This window comes from Rhinichthys klamathensis, unplaced genomic scaffold (assembly GCF_029890125.1).
Source record: "Rhinichthys klamathensis goyatoka isolate OS25496 unplaced genomic scaffold, OSU_Roscu_1.1 h1tg000358l_1, whole genome shotgun sequence".
NCBI lineage: Eukaryota > Metazoa > Chordata > Actinopteri > Cypriniformes > Leuciscidae > Rhinichthys > Rhinichthys klamathensis.
The window spans coordinates 1,931,217-1,957,181 of NW_026606867.1; the positions used below are offsets into that span (position 1 = coordinate 1,931,217).

The 25,965-nt window shown below is 37.9% G+C and overlaps 1 protein-coding gene across 6 annotated transcripts in view; it reads left to right on the forward strand.

Moving 5' to 3' along the window:
- Positions 1-25,965, forward strand: part of satb2 (SATB homeobox 2) — a 51,105-nt gene that overhangs the window by 17,328 nt on the left and 7,812 nt on the right. For 3 of the 6 annotated variants that reach the window (XM_056232867.1, XM_056232870.1, XM_056232872.1), the window contains 11 exons: positions 603-818; positions 4,315-4,497; positions 13,324-13,450; positions 14,992-15,115; positions 15,842-15,944; positions 18,484-18,525; positions 18,638-19,215; positions 19,951-20,163; positions 21,494-21,580; positions 22,421-22,573; positions 25,625-25,819. In XM_056232867.1, the coding sequence (XP_056088842.1) occupies positions 603-818; positions 4,315-4,497; positions 13,324-13,450; positions 14,992-15,115; positions 15,842-15,944; positions 18,484-18,525; positions 18,638-19,215; positions 19,951-20,163; positions 21,494-21,580; positions 22,421-22,573; positions 25,625-25,819 (2,021 nt within the window). The remainder of the gene's footprint in view (positions 1-602; positions 819-4,314; positions 4,498-13,323; positions 13,451-14,991; positions 15,116-15,841; positions 15,945-18,483; positions 18,526-18,637; positions 19,216-19,950; positions 20,164-21,493; positions 21,581-22,420; positions 22,574-25,624; positions 25,820-25,965) is intronic. The other 3 variants (XM_056232868.1, XM_056232871.1, XM_056232869.1) reach the window with 2 other exon arrangements.

Here is a 25,965-nt window from a genome sequence, read left to right on the forward strand (position 1 = left end):
CTCTGAGCTACTTTAGAGAACTAGTTGATCATTGGTTGATCTAGCCCTTTACATTTCCCTTCATATGTCAATTCAAAATTCACCTCCGCAGTTCATTAAGTCAGGACACCTGATGTATAGAAAATGCTTGACAGTTTATGACAACTAGTCCCACCATTTTGCATTTAATGACTTATGCAAGGAACTAATGCCTAGATGTTTTGAGGATTAAGACTTCAACAGGGAACCAGTAATAATATATTTTGATCAACGTGACAAAATTAATTGATAATGTAGGAAACAGCAGACAATTGTTCTTTATCAATTACATGAATGTACCAAAGCATTTGCTATTTGTTCAAAATAATGATGTGCACAAGTGACTAGATGATGTGGAGGTTAAACATGTAGATTTGAGAATTTCAGTTGTTATCTGAGAAATGTACCAAAGCATTTTAAAGTCTGTATTGTAGAAAAACTGTATTATATCACCCATGCATTTACTCTTATGCTATTACCTACTCATTTTTGTTATTGGATATACAATTTATGATGTTCAGAAAAAAGCATATGCATTGATACTGTTTTCATTAGGTCTCTCACTCTTTCCCTCTCTGTCTCAGGTCCTTATCCTCTGGCTTGTATTCCCTCTGTAGTGTGGAGGGGGATGGAGCGTTGCGGAGGAGAGAGCCCTCGTCTGCGGGAGAGCCCCGAGCGACGTGGGAGCAGCAGTCCTGATATCGGTGGCCCCCCACCAAAGATGGGCCGTCTGGAACTCAATGGCAGTCCTACAGGTCACCGCAGTCGCCACAATGGGGCCTCACAGAGACCTCTCAGCGGTAAGACATTCACAACCTTTTCTATCCCTCCATTTCTATTATATCATATTACCTTTTTTTAGTCTTTCCTCTTTAAATAAAGTGGAGAACGAGAGAAAATAATGGTGAGAGAGATGGGAACAGGACATGTTGCAGGCCAAATTCAAACCAGCATCACGCACACTAGCACCATGGCACAATGTGCTGCCCTGGAGCACAGATTCTAACCAACCACTACACCACTGCTTCAACAAATATATATTTAGTGATTAGGGATATAGTTGTTATAGAATTTTATTTAAGTGAATAAACATCAAACAGAAAATCTAGCTACACATTAGCTAGACATATATTGGTATAGCTAGATACAGCATATCTAGCTATACCAATATATACTTGCATCATCAAGCTTGGTTTTCAATTTTATCGGACATTATTAAAATAGCCGCTCATAGTGCACGATGCAGATCAATTTAATCCCATACACCACTGTAGTTCAGCTCACAGGAGTGTTGTGGCCACTATAAGCTCAGTGAATTAAGTAGCACTATATAGTGCTGATTTATTCCCCATGGCCAGATATTGATTGCAACAGTAGCGTGTGTATCAGAAGGGGGGTCATATTGATTACAGCGATCCTAACGAATTGCCACATACAGCGGTATGGTCACAGCTGTGATTATTGAATGGCCTTCAATATGATTTTACACACGGGTAGTTGACACATAACATGGACATGAACTGTTTTAATTCAGGTTTTCATCTAGATTTTCTCCAAAAATAAATGACAAGTCAGATATCGCAATTTTTTTTTTCTAGATAGATTTATTTATTTGGACTTGCATCATCAAGCTTCATGATTCTCAGAGAAAAGGAGAAAATTATCTGGGCCAAATTATTAACAGTTATCTCATTTGTTTCTTTTTTTTTCTCTTAAAATGCTCAGAGAAACACCTGAAACAAATGTCAATTTAGTCCTTTGGTCTGACAAATTTATTTAAATATATATAAAAATATATATACACTACCAATATATATATATACTGTTGTGACTGCTTCATTATCATGTCCAGAAACCCGCATACAGTTACTCATGAAGGTAAAGTGGTTCTGACAAAAAAGCTGTTACATATTGTCCTCTAATGAAACATGCATTCCGTGTCCAACAACACACAGCCACAGCACAAGTGTCATATTCTATCATCACTCACACTTTGTAATCCCTGATGTTATGCATTGGGCCAAAATGTCATCAAGGTCAAGCTGTAATTCACATTGACAGCGAGCAATGTGTGCAGCCAATCATAAAGCCACATATCAGATATAGATTAGATATTTCTCAGGGGCCAAGCAACACATACTGTGTGTTTGTTCATGACTGTGTGAATGTGTGAGTATCATTTGCTGTACACCTCTGAAGCAGATTTGATTTGACAAAATATCTATGTCAACAGATTCTTTTCTTAAGAATTTTTTGGAATAGGTGGAGGAGGAAAGTAGTGGGGCTCTCTCTTCCTGTGCCCTGGCAGATGAGCCGAATGGTTAGTTATAATAAGAGGTTGTCTTGAAGCAGTCTTCTCCAAACCACAATGGAACAATAAAGAGTGGGCCACACGCAATTCAGACATGGATTCAAAATCACTCAGACACATGCCTGCATTGCTAAAAATCCTAAAAAAAATTTGTCTTGTTGTCCAGCTAAAGTATGTCAAACAAAGTTAATTTACTTGCAAATTTGCACAAGACATTAAGTCTGTTTTTCAGAGAAAATATAAATCTTATGTTTTACCTCTTCAGCAAATTATTTAAAAACAATTTGCCAATGGTATGAACTTAAAAATAAACTTAAAAAATAAGTTAATTCAATATACATTTTATGATTAGAATTATTATTATTGTCTAATGCAATTTTGCTTTTATCTGGCTGATAAAAATATACAAATTGTATAGGCTGTTTATCTATTCTTTCAGGGAACCCAACAAAAATGCTGATTTAAACATGTTCATTTGCAGAATGCTATATTTCAAAATATTTAATATTGTTACTTTAGTCAATGGCAGTGTCAAATTTTTTTATACAGTTTAAAGCAATTACGCAGTAATTATAGTAACAGTATAGTCCACAGATATGCTTACAAGTCTATAACTTGTGACGTACTTTAACATTCCTACAGAAGTCGAAAAAATATGTTCTGGCATTAAAGCGCATTAAAACAGACAATCAGAGACTTACTCAGAGTAAGTGTTGCAGCGCAATTAAACATATACCCACACACACACACACATAAAAATGAGTCAGACACGGGCTTCGCACACATGCTGTTATCTTATGATGAAACCGTACTCATACAGGGTATACAGGGATGAGCCCATGGGAGCTAGCAGAAAAAAGAGAGAGAGAGAGAGTGAGAGAGAGAGACTGCTGGGAGCTGCTGTGTGTTGACAGTTATATTTCCCTGTTGGGGGAAATTCACTTACTTGAATTGGCACCGGCCCCTGGTCTGTAATTCACTCCACAAGAGCATTCTAAACTGGAAGCCAGGGTGATTAATGGAAAGGAAATAGAAATATAGGAATTGACTGATTAAACCAAGGGGCTCTGGGAGCCATGCGTAAATGTATATGTATTTGAATGGAAGTATGTGTGTGTGTGTGTATAAATTAGGAGAGAGAGTTTAGTACTGCTCTGCTCTTATTAGTACAACTGGGATTTTGCCTAATGCTTTCAGCCTATATTTTCTGAGGGGTATTAATTAATAGTCTGAAGGCTATTGAGCACTTCAGGGAAATTGAACAAACCAACGGAGATTGGTTAGGCTTAGATTAACCAGGTAACTTGGATGGGATGTGTGTTTTTCAGGCATCATTAGGTACTGCGTACTATTTCTCAACAAGCCGTGAATGACTATGCATCCCGACATCCCATTAAAAGACGGGACTCTGTACCCACCAAATCACTTGCCAACATATTTTACAGGTTAATCATAAACGTTTTTTACTTAAATGTTAACAAAGTCAACACTTCTAAAATAATGTGTTAAGTTACAGCGCAATGAGCCGTAACCTCGAACAAGGCAGAAACGTTTGCATATCCGTTGGAGGCTCATGCAACTAATTTTATTAAGTGACCCTGCCGTTAGCACGCAGTCCGTTGACTTGAGGAGATATCAGCTCAGCTGCCCTGACAAAGTGGAGGGAGGCATCATAAAAAATGATAGCTTTAATGGAGTATAATGGAGCTGGTTTGATGGTTGGTTTGATACACAATCTGGACGGTTTGTCCATGTTGAGTATTTGCATGGGCCGGTGGACAACTGATTGACCCTGTCCAGCTTATTCAAATGCAATGATGAACCTATTAATCATTAATGATTTCAAATGAAAAGACTTTTCTCGTAAACAGCACTTGGCAACCATTCAAAATTATGCTATATACACTTGATCGAGAAATAGAGCAGTGGATGGAATTTATCCACTTTAATATTTAAATATTTAATATTTAAAAACTGTTTTGCAGGTCTGATGATTCCAGTCTTCTGCGTGGTGGAGCAGATGGATGGAGGGATGATATCAGATGGAGAGAGCCGGGAGGAACATGCCGAGTTTGTGCTGGTCAGGAAGGACATCCTTTTCACTCAGCTTGTTGAGACTGCACTTCTCGCCCTTGGCTACTCCCATAGTTCTGCAGCCCAGGCACACGGTGAGCTCAAAAGTGCCTTGACTCTGAGTGCATGTTCAACACAGTTGATCAATTTACATCTACAATTTCATTTTTTTTTTTTTTTTTAAAGAAGGAAAAAAATCTTACAAGAACTTCTACTTCCATTTCCAGTGTGACAAACCAGAAGCAATATCAGATATTTTAACATTTTATCTTGATTTACTACTTAATCGAGCTGCCAAAAGTTTTTATACAAAAGTCCCTTGTAGTTTACAATAATTTAATTTAATCTGTATATATATGTATATATATATAAAAAAAGTATTGCAGTTAATATAATATTAATTAAATAAAAGGCCATTTAAGTTTGTAACTTGGTTAAGTTTCTTAACAGACTTAAGTACACTTTTAAAACAGTACACTTTGTAATCATTTCAAATGTAAAGTACTAAATTATCATTTTAACTGTAACGTGTTATTTGAAAATGTATGTATTTTAAATGTACTAAATTTCATTCAATAGAAATGACATTAAGGTATACTTTAGTTTACTATAAATGCTTGTCAGTACATTCGACAATTGAATTTGAATTTAATTAATTTAAACTATAACACATTTTCATTTAATTGCAAATATCATGCAGTTACGTGTCCGAAAGGATTACATTCAGTTTGCACGTAATTAGATACATTTAAATTATATTATTTCAGTAATACGTGCACTTTTTAAAAGTATTCTAAAGTGTACATCTTTTTCATTCAGGAAGCACTTTACAATAAGATTCATTCATCATCACTAGATAATGTATGAGATATGCATAACAAAAATATATCTTAATTATATATTGTTTTACAATATTTATTAATCTAGTTTATTATGAATTCACAAATATACTGTTTGTTGTTAACTGGCATTCATTCATATAATACATTAGAGTAGATGTTCATTTATTCTAAACAAAATGATAATGTTATGTTTATTTAGAAATTGAAATGAACCTAGATTAGTAAATTCTGTAAAAAGTTTTGTTCAATTTTTTTATACCTAATGTGAATGAAAAGGAACTTACAGAAAAGTGATAATAATCATATTTATATTCTGATAACTAGATGCCTGAATTAAACATGCATTTTACCTGTGTAATCATTCCATAATACATACTCTTTCACATTCTATTTTAGGCAGTATGTTAGGCAGTATACAGTATGGAACAGTATGCACTGCACAGTATGCAGGGAGTAAAACACTAGTATGCCATTCCATTACAGTTCAGAGCTATTAGAGTGGCAAGTAGTGCTGGGAGGAGGTCTGGCTGTTGAGATGTTGACAGGAGAATATACAGTTTTGGGCTTATGTGTCTGAGAACACTGAGGAGGAAGGGCTTTTGCTCAACATAACTGAATCACAGACAGTCTGAAAATCTCATTAAACAAGAACAAAGGAAATGTCGAGGCAAAGAATGCGGTACTTTCACGTCACAAAAAGATGCGTGTGAACTGTATTTGTGTGTATGTGGTATTTGTGGGAATGCATGTTTGTGTCTGCTCAAGGTCTTTGTACTCGCATAGTATGTGTCCATTTTCTGTGTGTGTTTGTGTGTGTATATGGAGAATGTTTATGAGTATGTGGGCCAAAGAAGCAATATAATGCTTTACTTTATTGTTGTGCACATGATTGTCATCTCCCAGAAGATTGAGAGTTTACTTGTATTCTGTGAAGTATGAAGAAAATTTAAAACGGTCATTACTTCATGTTGATTCACGGTAACAAAAGACATCACTATTTACTTCATAGGTTGAGCATTTGGCATTTATGTGAACTTATTTTTTTGTAGTATTTGTAGTCACAGTTCACGTTCTGTACGTCTGACTAGAAAGAAGTTTGTTGTGTGATTTGATGGTGCTGCGTATTATTGAAAGGGTTTCTAAAAGTTTTGTCAGAAAAGAGAGAGCGAAAATTTAAGGCCACGTTTCAACCTTTAATTAAATGATCGTTCAAGTCAGGCTGATGAAATGTCTGCTACGTTTTTGTAGTGATTGTAGTTTTTAAAATTAAATGCTGCGTGGTTGTGTTTACAAGTGTGACTGCAGCTTGTTATTCAAAATAATGTTAAATAAGCATCCTTTCTCTTTTTGTGTCAACTAAATATAAACAGTAACGAAAACAGAAGAACAACATTAGTCACTCGCAGGTCAACAGCGTGTCTTTAAATTCACTCAAAGCACTCCCTTTAGAGATTCCTTTGAAGAGCCAAAAACAGGATCAATATGTTACCCACACAGCGACTCCTTAAGCCATTTGTGTAACCTCCAAAAATACCGTCATGTGCTATAAAATTAAACAAGTATGCAAATTGATAGAAGCGGCATTATGATTGGAAAGGCAGAATAGTCCTGTCTGGCCCACACAATGGCGCCACATCTGTGAGGAAGTCCCAGACGCTGCTCCTCTGAACGCAGAAACAGTATCAAAATGACACGGAGGAGGAGAGAACAGCAGTGGGAAACAAACCATTTAGACTCAATATAATCCACACACCCTCACAGTCATCAGTTCAGATGAGGCCAGATAAAAGAAAAGGTGAGGGATACGGCTAAAAGAACGCTCGCTCGCTCACGCACTAGCAAGATGCACTGACTTCAGTTTATTCCTAAAATGAGCAAAGAATGAGCGATAGAAGGAAAGAGGGAGAGCTCTCCTCTCAAATGAATACTTTTTGTTTTTAAAGCAAGCGTTTATGTTAAATGAATAATTTCTGGCTTAAATTATACATTTTTTCCTCTGCGGTTCACAACCAAAATTACACAGAGTCCCATCTATTTTCTCCCTGTTTGAATTGTGTCCTGCATAGCTCTCTCGTAGTGGTATATTTAAGCTCCTCTCCCAGCACCGCTGCCTTTCTTTAATTAGCCTGACCAGTAATTAACTGGGAGATATTGTTTATTTCAATTATAAGGGTCTGAGTACTTTTATAGAATTGTATGGACAGACCTGTACTTTAAGGCTTCAGACAATTAACAGTGGTGATGGATTACAGCACTAGCGCATTGTTGTGCTGCCACGTTTGACATCCAGCCACAACAGGTCGAACTGGGGCATTTTGATGAAAATACGCTCTGTTGCCTGATAGAGGCCGAACCGTCACTTCTTTAAGTAATGACAATTAACTTATTCCCACTTTTAATGTAGACATTTGCAGAAATGCTTTACTTATAGGGATAGGCCACCCAAAAAATTGCGTTGTTTTGTTCGAAACCTGTATGCTTTTTTACCATGGAAAATTACTGGGGAATTCTTGAAGAATATTTGGGTGATGATCTATCTCAATCTTCAACGAATCCTTTGATATACTTAGATTTATGACCAAAGTGAGTAAGCCTTCCATCTGCCATCTGACACACCTGGCCGCCAATCAGAAACAAGTCAGTTCTGTCATTGTTGTTGCCAGGGGTCTTCACCTCTCTATCTAATTTTTTACAGCCATTTCTTTCCCAGACAAACTTGCAAACCCTCATGTCCTTCCAAACCTGTATGTATTTTTCTTTCTTCTTCTCAAACAACATTGGACCTCATTGACTTTCATTGTATGTACAAAAAGCACCAAGACATTTTGTGCTTCACACAGGTTTGGAACATCATGTAGGTGAGCAAATGATGACCACATTTTCATTTTTGGTGAACTATCCCTTTAACTAGCCTTTTCCACAGGGTCCCCCAAAAGATCATTTATGGATCTACAGAATTTTCAACAAAATACTGATATCATAACAGATGTAAGATGCTTATATTATGATATTATAGTAAAACCAAAACCATAATACATTCTGAAAGTATTTCTTAGGCCTGCCGTTCCTGTTTTATCATTTCCTGTGTATATTACTAATGATTGATAATGACACTATAGAGATGGTTTTCACGAGTGGGGCGTCCCTTCAATGGAGCCAAATCATTCAGAGCGGCAAGCATTAGGAGTTCAGTGCATCTATCCAAACTAGCTCTGCCGAAAAGAGTATGTGTGCTAGGGAACATTTTCAGACTGTGTGTGAGGTAGCGTTTGTGTGTGTGAGTGTGTATGGATGGATACACATAAGCTTTAGCCAAGCCACCAGCCAACCACATGAAAGCCCAGCACTGGGAGGAGGAATTTTAATGTGGCAATGGGAACAATGGTTTGTACTGGGGGAGGAAAATGACAAGGAACAGAGTCTTTCCAAGTTAAAAATGATTCATTAATGACATTACCACAGTCTCTGTATGATGCTAGCTCATACTGTAAATAGGCATACATTTTACCGCTTTTTATTGGAACAGAGCTCATTGCTTTTTTCAGATTGGTTGCAGTGAGCTGTCTGTTCAACATTGAATGGGGTAAACTCGCTGACGTTCGGGGCTTTTGAAATGTTCGACAGCAATTGAAATGGATCACTTAAAGTACATTTAGAGCATAACTTAAAGGGATAGTTCACCCACATAGTTAGTTAATAAAAGCTTTCTGAAGCGAAGCGATGCGTTTGTGTAAGAAAAATATTCATGTGTAAAATTCTAGCTTCCAGACACACTGCCATACGCAGTCTACTTACGCCTAAAGAGCAACTTACGTAACTTGTGAAGTCATAAGTAGTGTGTGCGTCATGGCGTAGTGTAAATATCAGCAGTACGTCGCATTACTCGCATAAGTTGCGCTTGAGTCTAGTGAAATCTGTATGTTCGTTTGGCCGGAAGCTAGTTATTTTACTTTATAAAGTTTAAAATATGGATATTTTCCGTACACAAACGTATCGCTTCGCTTCAGAAGGCCTTTATTAACCCCCCGGAGCCATGTGGATCACTTTTATGCTGGATAGATGCACTTTTATGGACTTCTCAAAACAGAAACGGCCACATTATATAAAGCTTGGAAGAGCTAGGAGATTTTTTTATATAACTCAGATTGTATTCGTCTGAAATAAGAATGTCATATACACCTAGGATGGCTAATTTTCATTTTTGGGTGAACTATCCCTTTAAAGTACATTTAGAGCATCTCAGTTCAGTCTTATTTGAGGCTACTGCTCAAAGTTGGAATCATCTGTCTTATATGTCTTGAATACTCAAGACGTCTGCGGTGGGCATACATTCAGCATTGCACAATAAGACAAAACAGCAGCGTTCCTCAAAAATCAGTAATATAAACACAGACTTGAAGAAGGAGGACAGATCTAAAGGTGGGCGGGGCACAATCACACAAATTGTCTTCATCTGTCTGACTTGCCTCTCTTCTTTAATTCACTGTCTGGGGAATACATCTCCACAAATACCTTTAGAACAAAGACAAGAAGATTGTGTCTCAGAGGGTAGAAGTTCACTGTAGTTACAAGGGTCACCAGCAGGGACGGCCCGTCATGTTGTGGTTCTCTAGGGCCCAACATACCTGGAGATGAATACGGGATGAATGCATGAAATTATGGATTTAATTATAAATGAAATATTATGAAACAAATGCATAGAAAGTCTGCATAACAGCAATTAGAGTATGCTTACCGTTTAATGTTTAAAACACTTTCGGATGACTGAAACAACATCTGTTAAAGCATAAGGCTTGTCACACTTTCTCAAGAATAATATGGGGAAGGAATTCAAGCACTGCTGATGAGAAATACTGTATGAGAAGCTAGATAAATCTGGATAAATCTGTTTTATAATGTCGGTGAGTTATTATTGTAAGTCTGTAAGTAATTAAATTTATTAAATATGTATTCATATTTTTTATTAACTTTAATTTATGCATAATTACATTTTTTTTATTTTGTACCATATTGCTTGCTCAAATTTTTTACTGACTGCACACTTTTCTTTATTTGCAAAAAACTGGTCTTTTTATTTGTATGTACCCTAGTCAAAAATAAATATACTAAAATGTATTTGAAATACATTATGTTATGCTAAGTATGCTTCAAATACATTTACATATTTATGTACTTAATATAAATACCCTGGAATTGTACTTTTACTTTACTTAATGCACTTTAGTTATCCGGAAATAGTGCTGAAGTATATTTGATTGTGCTAAAGTGGAACTATTGCTTTAAATATTTTTAAATATTAAGTAATATCTTGCATTTAAAGACTGATATTATACAGAGATCAGATGTTTAGAAGCAATCAGCCAATAGGGGAAGAAAACGGTGGAATGGGTCACACAGAATGTCTTGTTATCTCTAGTCAAAAAACAAACACTGAACTAAGAGAAAAAATGGAGCCCTTGCTAATTTACAAAAACGGTTTCTGTCCAAAATGAACTCATTCAATCAGTATTTAGTGGCAGCACTGGCATGGTAATACAGTGTCTGGATGGAGGTAAGTGATCCATCGGCATGTCTGTGTGTGATTGAGCAGCTGGAGCTCTTCAGATGACACAAACAGCCTAAAGGCAAGCACACAAAAAAATTACAGAAGAGAGAGAAAGAGAGCGAGAGAGGGAAGCTGGGTAGCGTCTGGGTCTCATTTAGTGGATAGTAATGTGATTAGCATTGTTTAGTTTTCACAGCTTCAGTCAGTCCTTCTTAAGACCACGGGAAATACTTTTGTGCAAGTGTTTGTGGGTGTGGATGTGTTTTGTATATCTATTCATTGCACACCCTTGGTTTTTGGTCAGGTTCACGTCCTGTTGTCGGATGTGTTGAATATATACATTCGCACAAGGGATGTACATTGACCACACATGCACACGAGCAGTGCGTGTTGAAAAGTGTTTACGGACGTGTGCAGTGTTTGGAAAACAGTTAATAATGCAGTGAGCACAGGGTCCAGTTTACATGTACAGCGCATCTTGACAATGATTGCGACATCTGGAAATAAATAGAGCGGAGGGCATAATAGATTCAGCTAATTCATTTTTAATAGCACAGTGTGGTTCTTGGAAAAAAATTATGGCACCCTCAGTAGATGCCACTGCTGCTTAGGTTTTATCCTCACCCTGATCTTTTAACCTATTCAGCTTCAGTATCATTTAAATAATTTATGTCAATGAAGAAAATTTGAAAGTGAATGCACTGAAATTGCCCTAAAAGTACATTTGAAAAGTTAAAAAGTCTAAAAAGATGATCACTGCTTAACTTTTGGCAGTTTACTGTCATTTTTATTGTGTTTAATAATAGTTAAACACATCAAAACATTTCTCATTAACCATTAAAGGGATAGGTAACCCAAAAATGCTATCATCATCTACTCATTTACCCTCATGTTATTCCAAACCTGAATGGTTTTCTTTCCTAATTGGAACACAAAAGAAGATATTTTGAAAAATGTCTTGGTTTTTTTGTCCACACTATAACAGTCAGTGAGGTCCTAATGTTGTTTGGAACTACTCTTTCACTGCATGGGCTGTAGTTGAAACATACTTCGAAATATCTGATTTTGTGTTCTGCAGAAGAAAAAGAGTCATATAGGTTGCCAATGACACGAGGACAGAATTTTCATACTTGCACGAACTATCCCTTTAAAATGGGAAGCAATTGACGTCCCTTCACCCAGGTCATTGTGGGATGGCCTTAGTTACCTGGAGTATTTACAAAACAATCAGATGGCATCGTTCATAAATATGGCTTTGTCTCACAATGACACCCCGATTACAGATTACTCCTCAGCCATAAATGCTCGTCTCTTCCTTTGCACAACAAGAGGCATTTATAACAGTCAATTTGGGTTAATCATACAATCATTGACCTGTGTTTATGACGGCCCATTAATGGAGGGTGGGGGGGATTGGGGGTGGACGTAATTGTCAGAGGCTGCGATGCGCTAGACGAGCGCCTGCTTCCTATATATACTCCTCGGTTATAAAAGATCCGCAGGCGCCCCTTGTGCCCGTAGTTATTGGTGTGGCCCTCAGTATGCATGATAGATGCTTCTTCCTGACCTGATAAGTATTTAATAGATAAAGCCTTATCATTGGTGTTATTGTTCCTTGCTGTCTGCTTTTATAGCACAAGATCAAGCACCGCAGAAAACGAGAAGTAAGGAAACAAAGTCCTCCGAAATGTGTGTTTTCCAAAATGTTTGATGCAATAACCCACAGGTAGTCTAAATTATTTCGCAAATGATAAATAAGACTAATTTCCCACTATGCTTCCTTGTCACTTAAAGGTGCTCTAAGCGATGTCACACGTTTTTTAGGCCAACACATTTTTTGTCACATACACCAAACATCTCCTCACTAACCGCTGGCTGCCTGTCCCCTGAACACACTGTAAAGAAACACGATCTCTGTCGACAGCCCAGGCTCCACAAACAGCAACAAAAACAAACTGGGCTAACCCGCTCCACGAAACATGACAAACAGTTCCAGCCAATCACCAACAAGAAGGACTTGGGGGCGGGGTTTGGGGGGTTAGTGCGCGGATGAGGAGGAGGGAGGGTCTAGCTAGCCTCCGTTTTGTTTGACAATACTTTAAAAGTCAACAAGAAGTGACGTCACTCGACATCGCTTAGAGAACCTTTAAATATCTTATGTATAATCATATATTTCGCCATTTGCAGTAAATCGTGTTGGTTTCCCACCTACCTTAATCCCCTCTTTTCAATCACTCCTTGTTCCCTGTCTTTCAATCATCATGTTTTGTATGCCCTCTAATGTTGATTTTTGCTGTAAGTGGGTGCTGGTGTGATGATGTAATGTGCCAGCTTTGGTTCTGGTTTGGTGGAGCTGCCTACTCAGTGGAGTGGAGCCCCTCCTAACTTATTCTCTTATTGAGATTTCATTACAGCCATCATTGACATGAGGCCATCTCTGATGATGTCATGGAAATATGCTACACAAATTTGCGGCACAATGAGATCAAGTGGGGTTAATCGACTCCCGCTCTCTCTCTGCTTCCTTCTTACAGGCATCATTAAGGTGGGCCGCTGGAACCCCCTGCCCATCCATTACCTGACAGATGCTCCAGAGGCAACGGTTGCTGATATGTTGCTGGACGTTTACCACATGGTCACGCTACGCATCCAGCTACAGAGGTACGAGACCACAGAGCACTCTTAATCCTTTCCCCACCATTGACTGAAATTTCCGTCATTTGTAAGACAACACTTCCCAGCCATAGACGGAAATTACCGGCTTTCCGTGTTTTCACTGTTATAAGATAGGGGGTGCTATAAAGCATCTTCTGAAAGAGTACAGAATCTCCTGATCAAAACACAGGCAAAGAAGAAGCAGAAACAATATCATATGTAAAATAACGCGATCATCAACATACCATGCTTTGTGGGTGTTGATGGACTCGATCTACTCCATCTGTGTTTTGATCTTCATTCTGAATCCCATCCAGACGTTGTTTTTGACAAAAGCACGATTTTCTCAGCTTTTTGCTCAAAACGTTGCATTTTTGTGAAACTTACCCACATTCAAGTGTAGATAATAAAAAAAGGCATGAAGCCAGAAAAGCAACTTTTTTCAAAAACGCTGGCGGGGAAAGAGTTAAAAATAAAGGTAAGTCCCTTGGTTCAGCAGAGAACCCTCTGCATATCTATAACCTTAATGGTTGTATGTTTTTTTAAAATAAATAAATAATTTATTTTATTTATTTATTTAAAAAAATTTATATATATTTTTTAAAACATTTTTTTAAATTAATACTAAATGTATTATAAAATACATTATGTTTAATACAAATTATTATAATATTAATATGAATAATAATATAAAATAAATAATTACAGGTCCAAATTTAGGTTTAAATCGCCAGCACAAACAACTAAAAAAAGTTATTTGTGGAATTTAAACAGGATATCTTGTGGTATCAGGTTATAAGACCCCTCTAATTGAAACTCTTAATTGATTTTATTTTATAAGTGAAGTGTAAGCACTTTTTAATTTTTTGTAGTTTTCTCCTGATGGTCTTGTGATGACTGGAAAGTCTCACAGTGTTTGTGCTGTTAAGTGAAATCATAATTTTTATATAATGTAACTGATAAATATTGTATTCTCTGTATACAAACTATGGGAAAATAAAATATTGGTTTGTTATATATAATAATTTATTATATAATGAATTAATTACCAATAATTAAGAATTTATTAATATTAATTGGTGTTATACTATATATTGTATTATTACTAATTTTGTTATTTTATTCTGTGCATTGAGGAAACAGGTACAAAAGTTTCCCTTTTCAATATATATTATAACATTTCAAGTGTCCAGATAATTAGGGGATTATTTTTCTTTTGTCAATAATAAACAGTTGAGCAAGCATCTAAAGCTCTGTGCATTATACAGTATAAGAACAGGAGGTACTGTAGGCCAGGGTCAAATTTTATCTGCACTTTTTCAATGAGTGACATGCCTACTGATTGCAGTTTACTTCTGGATGCTGAGGAAATAAACATAGACTCCAAAAAAGAGGATTGTAGGCATTGTGTAGTTGTGTACTATCCAGGTTTGTTTCCCTGTATCTTCATGATTATTGTTGACCTGGCCTGCTGCATGGTTTATTGATTTGGAATTGAAGATGATTACTGTTATGGAGGGATGAGTAATAATGTTTTATGTATACAGCTTTGCAAAACTGGAGGACCTCCCATCAGAACAGTGGAACCACGCTACAGTACGCAACGCCCTCAAAGAACTGCTCAAAGAGATGAACCAGAGCACCCTGGCCAAAGAATGTCCACTCTCACAGGTACAGTTGCTACCCATTATATTTTTTTTTCAAATCCAACAGTCAAAGATTTGGCTTTAAGAGGATATGTAAAGCATGTCATTTAAGATGATATGTAAAACATATACTGCTGGTACAGTACATCTATGCCAAAACTACCAACTTTAGCAGTATAACATAAAAGGAAATGTTGGGCTCAATATTGCACTGTGATTGCAGTTGTTCCAATCTATAGCGTCAGTACACGCTTAATGTAGCCTAAATTGTCTTAGAGTGTTTCATTCATCAATTCAAAATTTACTCAAATTCCCCGCATTCATGGGCCATTTCTAAAACCCAGAAATGACTTCACCATGAGAGAGAGAGAGTATGCGTGTGTGTCTATGTGGGTGTGCATCCGAGATTCTTGCTGTGCTCATTTCCAAGTAAGCAAGCAATCTTTGAGATTTATGTGATATCTGTGCATGATGTGTTTAAGTGGAGCTCTGTGTGGGTGTTGATCCTCATATCAATTGTTTGCATATGTGTGTGGCTCTTCATCTCCACTTGTGTCGCTGCGGCTTGAAGCTTGTCGCGGCTTTCGCGATCAGCCTTGCCTGGGTGGCTTTCCGCAGTAATGTGTTTTATAGGCCATTTATCATTGCAATTTTAAGATCTTGACCATGTGTGTTTATTTCCGTTATCCTCTGTCGTTACTCCTATTTCTTCCTTTTTACTGACCTCTCTCATTTCTTGGACTTTTTCCAGAGTATGATCTCCTCGATAGTGAATAGTTCCTACTATGCTAACGTCTCAACTGCAAAATGCCAAGAGTTTGGTCGCTGGTACAAGAAGTACAAAAAAATTAAAGGTAAGGCTTTTGCTAATTACTTTTTTGGTTATATTTTTTGTTATATGGTGCCATCTTAAAACAAGTGGGGAAAAAAAAGGCTAACCTGACTTCAGCACAGTAGACTGGTCAGGAAAGCATAGCTGCGTCCGAAATCGCATAATGTCTGAGTAGGTATTACATTTGATGAAGAACTTACTTTGTAACCATTAAAAAACTATGTTCTATATAGTATGAATATGTATAATTTGAATGAAAGCCGGACGTACTATATCCGTCATGTTGTCACTGTCAATTGACTTACGGCATCAGTTGCGTTGCGTCATTTCACTGCAACTGCCGACTCCTCTCCTGTGACCTTATGGAGAAGTAAACTGGCCCTTAGATGTTCACTTCAGAATTTTGCCTATCATCTGGGTACTTTGTCAAGCAATAGGTCCCCCACGTACTTTTCGACTCTTGTTTTATGAATACTATGAATTCGGACATACTACTCTTTTTAACATATTGTTCTTCGCCTACTATATAGTCGGGAAGTAGGCATATTCAGACAGTGAATGCGTTTTTGTTTTTTAATGAGATGTCCCATTTCTAGCGTGGTAAGGTGTTCAGGGTCATGAGCAAGTCTTGAGCTTTGTGCTGCGTTTTATACATTATCTCTTAACCCTCTGGGCTTCTTCGTAAATGGGTTACACTTAGCTTCCTCCCGGTCAAAAACGGACGAAGCCTTAAAATGTAACTTTACTTTTTCCCAGGATAACCAATCAAATATTGTTTTGTTCTATAATATTTTCTGATTATTATTTAGAATTTTTTGAATTTTTTATGATACTTTGCATTAATTATATAAATTTTATGAGTTATTTTTTCCATTAGAATTAATATATATATTTTTATTTTATATATATATATTTTTTTAAATCAATAAATGCAACATTTCACATCAAAATAGAGTGCCAGCCTAAAAAAAAAAAATGTTCAAGTAGAAGAGCGCCATCTAGTGGCTTTAAAAAATAGTTAAATGTGTGCAATGTCCTGTACCAGCCTGTAGGCTGCCTATAGCTTCCTATATAAATACATAGAAAGGCTTTTTGATTCCTTTTGTTGTTTTAGACATGATTTCTCTATCTTATTCGTTTTTTTTTTTATTTAAATACATTTAGATATTCTAAAAGACTACTTTATTTTTTTAACAATTTTTTTTAGATAAGTATCAGGTTTTGCATTATGATTAAAATCAAACTATAGCATTTGGTTAGAAAGGGAACACAATGCAAACATTTTTGTTACTCAGTATTTGATCATTCAAATAATTAAACAAAATAAGGGATGGTTAGTGATAATTCAAAACACTTTATACAGACATTTAGCAATAAATTGGTATTTTTTATTTATTTATTTTTGCATATTCTCAAAATTTGCTGTTGCAGTCTTACCAGTTAATCTCTCTCTCTCTCTGTGTGTGTGTGTGTGTGTGTGTGTGGGCATTTGAGAGAGATTTTTTTTTTCATTTATTGATTTTATTTTGCATATTCTACAAATTTGCTGTTGCAGTCTTGCCAGTATATCTGTGTATGTGTGTGTGTGTGTTTGTGTGCGTGTGTGTGTGTGTGTGTGTGTGTGTGTGTGTGGGGGTCTTATTTGCACTCTTGATGTTTTAGAGTGTCACCCCTTCATTGCTGTACACTTTTTTTCTGCACAGTGGCTGATCTGTAGCTTGTACCACCAAAAGTTTCTCTGAGTTTTCCTATTTTTTCATATTTCCCATTCATTTCCAATGTCGCCCGTTTTTGACCGGGAGGAAGCTAAGTGTGACTATTTTTTTTACGACCCTTTAACATATCAGAATCATCTCCTTGATTTTTTTGTGTGTTCATATAGGTAATACAACAAAAGTCACCAAGTTTCACCCCCATCCGATGAAGCAAAAAAATTAAACAATTCAAAATGTAAACGTTTTCGGTCATTTTCGGACGAAGAAGCCCAGAGGGTTAATGACTCCTTACACAGGATGGGGTAACCTAAGCCTCCTCACTTCCTAATAGAAACCACTGTTTCTTCCCCCAAAATGCTGCAGGGGGTCTCCAGCGGCAAGTCCTACTGGGAGTCGCCCCACAGCTCCGCTGTTTAAGCCTCTTAGCATCCAAATGCCTGTGACAATTTTCCTCCTCTCGTTGCCTCTTCAAAAAGTGAAATAATTACACAGCAGGACAGATCAAAGTGGGGGCTAAACCCCAAGTGCAGTGAGAGAGCGAGCGCCAACAAAGAATAAAGCGATTCTCGGCACGCTGACAGAGTAAGTGGTGTTGAGTTACACCGAGCCCCCTCCATTAGTTCTGCTCTTTGCCTCCCAGAGCTAAACACTCAGTCCGCATTGCCAGATGTGTGTGCCAGTGCGGCGAGACCCCATTGGATGACTCACGTGTCAGTCATACGATTGTAAGCCGAAGTTGTAAAACTTTCTACTCATGAAAGAATGTTGTTGTTTCATTGTAAGCGTGATTGAGTAAGTAAGTGAAAGCTTTTGTCATTTACCATGCGTTCCTTGTGTCTGTTTTAGGGGATTATTTGTGGCAAGGGCGGGAGAGCTCGGAAATCAAGGGTAAGCATCTACGTTTTGATGTTTGTTTGGGAAAAGACCTGTATTTGATTTGTCAACCAAAACACTACAGAGTTTGTTCTTGTGTCTGATACGCATATCCATTCCTCTACAGTTGAAAGGGACAGTCTTGCTGACTTCTGTGTATTAGCCCAGCGTCCGCCCCCTCACCTGGCTGGTCTAGCACAGCTCGGTCCGTTGAACAGCACCAGCTCTCTTGTGAAAGGTGGCTCTGGAGAACCTCAGAATTCAGCCCAGTCTCAGCCTCCATCCCAAGGCCAGCCGCAAGTTTCATCATCTCATGGGCAGCTCCACCACAGTCCTCCACTACGGGCACAGGTGCCTCCTCCACCTCCGCCTGCCACCTTGCAACCTCTTTTGGCACCCGGAGGACTTCTCTCACCCCAGCTCAGTCCACAGCTGGTGAGACAGCAGTTAGCCATGGCCCATCTTATCAACCAGCAGCTGGCCGTCAGCCGCCTCCTGCATCAGCACCCGCAGGCTCTTAACCAGCAGTTTCTCAATCACCCACCCATCCCGCGGCCTAGCAAGTCTGGTGGCCCTGGAGAACCCGGGTCCAACCCCTCGGCTGCAGAAGTCTCATCTGATATCTACCAACTGGTGCGAGATGAGCTAAAAAGGGCCAGTGTCTCGCAGGCAGTGTTCGCTCGAGTTGCCTTCAACCGTACACAGGTACAGTACAGACAGCATGGTGCTGAAATAGTACACATATTGTTCGCAGGATGGAGACAGTTCAAAGAAGGTTCACCAAGTATAATAGCAAAGAACTTCTTCAGAACATACCAATCACTTAGGTGGGGCAATGTATTGAATATTCATGATGTTTTCGTAATGATTTGGCTTGTGTAACATGAATATTACAATGATTTTAATGCACTTTTTAATTGTAATGGTCTTTTTGTAAAGACTAATGCAAAATACATAAATATTGAGAAATATATTGAATGTCAGCAAACATCTATCACAAAAAAAGAATATCACAACATAATATCTATAAGGTTTATTGCTAGCCCTGGTCACTATCCCATACACAGACTAAATTATGTACAAATCTGGACTAATCAAGTCTAATTTGGCACTGAACTAAATACAAGAGGATCATCAAGGTGTCAAAGTTGTTCTGTTGGAGGTTTCAGATCTATGAGTCGCTTTGAGCATGTCAGCGTGATTGCTTTGGTATCCAGAGGTTGGATCCTCTCATACACCCTCTCAGCGGAAAACACACCTGGTGAATTCACAGAGTCACTGCAGGTCTAAATTATGTTCAATTACATCCAACATCGTGCACAGTCAGTCAAAGTGTGGGTAGAGAGTCCTACATGGTGCAGGTGAAGTAACTGCATAAATGTGTTGCGGAAAAAAAGAGCTTCCTCTGTGCTTACGTATGTGTTTATGTGTGTACACCAGGGCCTGTTGTCAGAGATCTTGCGAAAAGAGGAAGACCCACGCTCAGCCTCTCAGTCCTTGCTGGTGAACCTCAAAGCGATGCAGAACTTCCTGAACTTACATGAGAGCGAGAGGGACCGCATTTACCAGGAAGAGCGAGAACGCAGCATGAACCCCCCTGTGAGTCTGCCCCCAAGCACAAACCCCAGCCCTGGGGGCGTCCGCATCTCTCAGGTACCCACGTTCTCACACTTTACTAGGTTCAGCCCCCTACAAATCCCTCTTCCCCTGTTGCATTTGTGTGTGTATTATTGACTGGGTGTAAAAATACCTGAAAGCTTTTGTTGTGTCTGATTCTGAATTGTTTATCTGTAGGCCTATGAGATTGCTTTTGTTTCTTGTCTGAATTCATGTGATCTATTTACTTGTTTTGTTTGGCTTACACTTTGTTGTTTTCTTTGTATTCCGTATCAGGTTGTAATACAGCTACGTTTTTTTTTTTTTAAATGCAAGAACTGTGTTTATTAAAGGCTGGAATATACTACACGACTTTTAAAATCTGAAGAGATTTTAAAATAGTAGGCATCACACAAGTGCCGACTTCGTAAATAGTTATTAAAAAAAACTGGGCTTCATATAATAAACATTCACGGACTACCAGACTTTCAAGTCGTTCAGAACACAACAAACTCAAAAATTAGCTCAAAATATCAAACATGTTTTATATCCTCCGACTGGATGGAATCATAGTCTGGAGCTAAAAAATTTTAGTCTGTGCTTATCATATGTGATACCACAAAATCAGTCATAAGTCGCAAGGGTATATTTGTGGCAATAGCCAACAATACATATGGGTCAAAATTATCGATTTTTCTTTTTTTGCCAAAAATCTTTAGGATATTAAGTAAAGATCATGTTCCATGAAGATATTTTGTAAATTTCCTACTGTATATATCTAAAAATATATTTTTTTGTGAGTGGATGCAGCAAAATTGAGGACTTTATGGGCAACTTTAATGGCAATTTTCTCAATATTTAAAATTGTTTGCACCCTCAGATTCCAGATTTTCAAATAGTTGTATCTCGGTCAAATATTGTCCTATCCTAACAAACCATACATCAATGGAAAGCTTATTTATTCAATCTCATCTTCAATTTCAAAATGGACTCTTATGGCTGGTTTTGTGGTACAGGTTCACATATGCTATTATATCATTTATGCAAAATTCTGTGAAAAATGTTAATTCCAACTGCCCAAAATCTGCTGAGTGGCTCTGATTTTTGGCAACTAGCATCGACTAGTCTGGCAAAAATCTGGGCAAAAGTCTTGTAGTGTATTCCAGCTTTAAGTCAGTGTTATTAACGCAGCTATTATTCTAGTATGATGTAAATTATATTTTGTCTTTGAATATTAATACATATTGACATACTGAGAATAACAATTTGGATAATTCACTAAAACAACCACTATGACTTTCAAGAAAGTGCCGTCTGAGGGTCAAACTAGCTAATATCTGATTGCTACCTTCTTATTGCTAATGTCACACCATACCTCCCAATGCAGAAAGTGTGGGAGCGCAGCATCGATGAACAGTTAACTCCTGACGCGTGGGCATCTATTTGGAAGAATAAGACCAAAATCACAAACTCGGTGAGGATTACATCATCACTCACTTCATTTCCTCATAGAGTGTACCTCATCCGAGACCTCCATGATCTATATGAGTAGTGATCAGTTGTAGGCATTACACTTTTCTCATTTTGAAAATAAATGCTCAATAAGTCAAGCTACTACAGACGGTCAAATTTATACTGTTTATATGGAATACTGTTTATACTAATGTTTGTTAGAGATTACAGGGTTCACACACACCCATTAAAACTTCAGGTTCACAAGCTCTCGTCCTTGATTCTCTAAAATTACAAATTCTTGAAAGCATGGCTTTGCTCCTGTCATGGCATGTTTATATTAAATGACCTGGAACCTGGTGCGTGGACTTTCTAGAATGCTTGTATGAGGCATATGAATGCGTCTGCTTTCAACCTCAGGACCATTGGTGAATGAACCCATGCAGATAATAAAAATCCTTCTGATACGAGAACAAAGTTCTCATTCTTTGGTCTTAGGGAATGTGGTTGTGTATTATCATTACTATTATGTCTGTATGTGTTTATCTTGCAATCGTTTTTACTGGGGAATGTGAGATTACTTGCCTGTGCCTGCAGAGCAACTTCAAACATTGAATGAGAAAACACACCACTCTAAAATCAATACACCATACTTCAAACATGTACAACAAAGAGTTTACTTATGGATGCTTTAATGATTTATCTGCTAAAATCTCAGTACATTGTAGGTATAAACAAGGGTCTGAAATATCATCCATGAATGTTCTCATATTGTACTGTCTGTAGCAATTACAGTATGAATGTATAGCTAACCAATCTGTCTTCTTTGTTACTTTTAACTTTGACCGCTGGACCCTCACAGTCCAAGACTTGTGGTCCTAACCCTGACCTTCCCCTGAAACTGGAGCCGCTGGTTAACATCACCTCAGCCGTCTACGATGAAATCCAGCAAGAGATGAAACGGGCAAAAGTGTCTCAGGCACTTTTTGCCAAGGTGGCAGCCAATAAGAGCCAAGTAAGAACTGATTCAGTAATTATTTACACGTTCTCTCGTAATTGTTCATAATCCTGACGTGTTTCCATTCTTTCATTTTTTTAAATAACTAGTTCTAATTTCGGTTAACTATTTTCAAATAACAAATACACAGAGAAAACATAATACTTTTGTCTTCTACTTTTCAAGGACATCTTATACATAAGTTTCCATTGTATTTTATTGTACTGGAGAATTGAATCAACTTGGTATCTTCATATGATAATTGTTAATAATACATTTAATTCATCGAAGTGTACACTGTAAAAGTGAGGTTGGTTACTTGAGGTGCTTTCAGGTGCTTCTGCTTAAATGGATTTATGAACTTATAGCTTCTCGAGGGACCCTTTTATTATGGAAATAATAATTAAATAATTATTAAATATATATAATTTTAAAAAATCTATTTTTATGTGCTTGAAATATTGATGGATAGGATATTTGAGACAGTGATTGTTTTATTTTGAAAAGACCAAGCTTACACTTAGCTTACATGTTCTTTTCTCAGTCAGTGTAGGGGAAGTAACGGTGTCCGTCTCCGTCTGTGCAGTAATTTATATCTGATTCTGGCGCGTCTCTGTAGTTGATAAACAAAAACATCAACATCAACAGATAGTCTGATAAATGCCTTCCATTTATTCATCTCTGGCTCACCATTCCAGATCCTGCCAAAGGATCTCATTCTTTCTTTCAGTGCTTTTCTCTTCTGTCCAATGAGTCATCGTGAATTATGTTGTAATACAGACGTGCATGCAGTGTTCCATAGAGTGATCTGATTACTGTTCTCATACCTTTTACATTGACACTTGTTCCCACATAGCTATATAAAGAATGCAGAATATTGTGACTATATGTATGTGTATATGTGTATGTGTTGCAATGTATAAGTGCAATAGTCAGTGCTTTTGAGGCCTTTAAAATCTCAAATATTTTCTAGCTGTAAACTGTCATTGTAGCAGTTATAAAAAGCACATCATGGGAATCTACTTTTGCTTTTTTTTGTTGCTTTTTTAATGTTTTATAAGCTTTAAGCTTATTCATAAAGTTGTCCAGAGTCCAAAATTAACACCTGGCAAAACACACTTCTTATTTGCTTTGGTGAGCAAATAAAAAGAGCAATTTAAATTTCTATTTTCCTCTGTCATACATAAAAATAAATTTACAGTTTCTGCAAAAAATATTAAGCAGTGCACCTGTTTTCAACATTGCTAATAATAAGAAATGTTTCTTGAGCAGTAAATCAGCATATTAAGGCCTGTACACACCGGGACGAATATCGGCTCGCGTTATTCGTCAGCGTTTTTCAACGCGTTTTTTGTGTTCACACCCAAGCGATTTTCGCTGACGATGAGCCGAGTGAACACGCAAATTCATTCCCTGACATTAGATGGCGCTTAATGTAAAACAGAAATACCCCGGTCCACAAAGTGGCGCTGCGCAACTACGCTTCTGACACTCGCTTGTCACTCAGAAGAAGAGAGCAAGTTTGTCGCGTTTGTCATATAGTTCTTTATTGTCGTTGGTGTCTCTTTATAAAGACACCAACAAGACCAGCAGCTCTACATTCATCTAGCCTTGCATCTTCCTCGTCTTATTTCTTCCCGGCAGAGTATAGACGCTGTATATCTTCTTCGCCATTACGTATGTGTGCTCAGCAAGACCGTTTTGTGTTTGAGCGCCCCCAAGTTGTGTTTTACTGTAACTTCAGAAGCTCCAGACACGTGAGCAAAAGCGCCAATCTCATTGGTCGGATAGTTTTTGACGTGGCGCGTCAAACCAAAAAAACGAACCCGAGGCGTTTTTTAAAAAATGACGCTTTTACGCGTGGCGTTTTTACGCGTCGGTGTGCACACTCGCATAGGCGCCCTTTGTTTAGTCACGAGGCGTTAAACGTCGGCGAATAACGCGCGCGAAATTCGTCCCGGTGTGAACAGGCCTTAAGAATGATTGTTGATCAAATAAATGCAGCCTTGGGGACATTTCTTTTGAACAGTAGTGGATATCTATGTATCTGTCTATCCATCCATATATCCAATTGTTTTAAATTCACTTTTAGAAAATGTTAGTGGCCACATTGTCTGAGTGCAAAGGACAACAATGATAATTTTCTCTAATTTTCTTTCAGCTAATTCTTTAGCTGGAAAAGGCATTCATTTCAGAGTGTTGATAAAGATTTTTTTTCAAAAGCTATTGGACCATTTGTTTGTCTCTGTCTCATTTAGATCAAAGAGAGATAATTGATTTAGTCAAATATGATCCCACTCCCAGCTGCGCCTAATTCTTTCCATGTAATAGCCTGAGAGAGCTTTGGTCTCTGCTGCTCACTTTACTGAGGAACTCTGTGTCATTGCGGCATGGCTTTGCAGGTGTGACCACCTCATCTAAAGGCATGTTTCAGGGGCATCTTTGCATGTTTGCGTGTATGAGATGTGTCAGCAAAGTGCTGCTCTGGTGGTGTGTATATATACCAATGTGTGCGACAGATGTGGTTAGGTCTCACAGGTCTGGGGTCGGGTGGGGGGTCACGGTTGAACGCGTCCATCTGCTGCAGCTGGCCAGGAGGAGCTGAGGGAGAAGGAGAGAGAGAGAGAGATGCTCAGGTCATTAACAATGTGTGCTGGAAGAGGTTGGCTGCACACAACAGCTGGTGTCAAAGACTGGACCAGTCTAGCAGAGATAATTAAATCTTCCTAATCTCTCACCATTTCACTCTCTCTTTCACACACTCTCAGCTCTCTCAGTGCACTTGTGATGCTTTGTGGTGGTACTTGTTTACTGTAAAGTGAACTTTACAGTCATAAAAAAAAACATGAATGAGGGGTGAGTTGTTTCACGTCACATTCTGCCCATCATTCCTATATATTCAAGTGACATAAATGCCCAAAAAGAGAAGAAAGTCCCTATAGCAGAGCTTTAGTGGGTAGCCTATCCAACTAAGTAGACAAGGCATATATTGATACTATTTAGTGATATTGTTGGAAAAAATACCTTCAGCTAAACAAGACATGCAATGAACCCTTTTTCTTTCTTTAGGGATGGCTATGCGAGCTGCTTCGCTGGAAAGAGAGTCCCAGCCCAGAGAACAGGACTCTCTGGGAGAACCTGTGTACCATCAGGAGGTTTCTGAGCCTTCCGCAGACAGACAGGGATCTAGTGTACGAAGAAGAGTCCCGCCATCACCACAGCGAACGGCTGCACACTGTACTACACTTGCCCACTGACCCTCAGGTGAGTTTTTTGAAACATCGAATTGCATACTTCAAATACGTATGGCAAAAGAAAGCAGTTGAATGTGGCGTTTGCACTGCAGAAATGAAATGTTCCTTTATTCCTCTCAGTACAGATAGACCATTTATTAAATGTTCATTTTGATC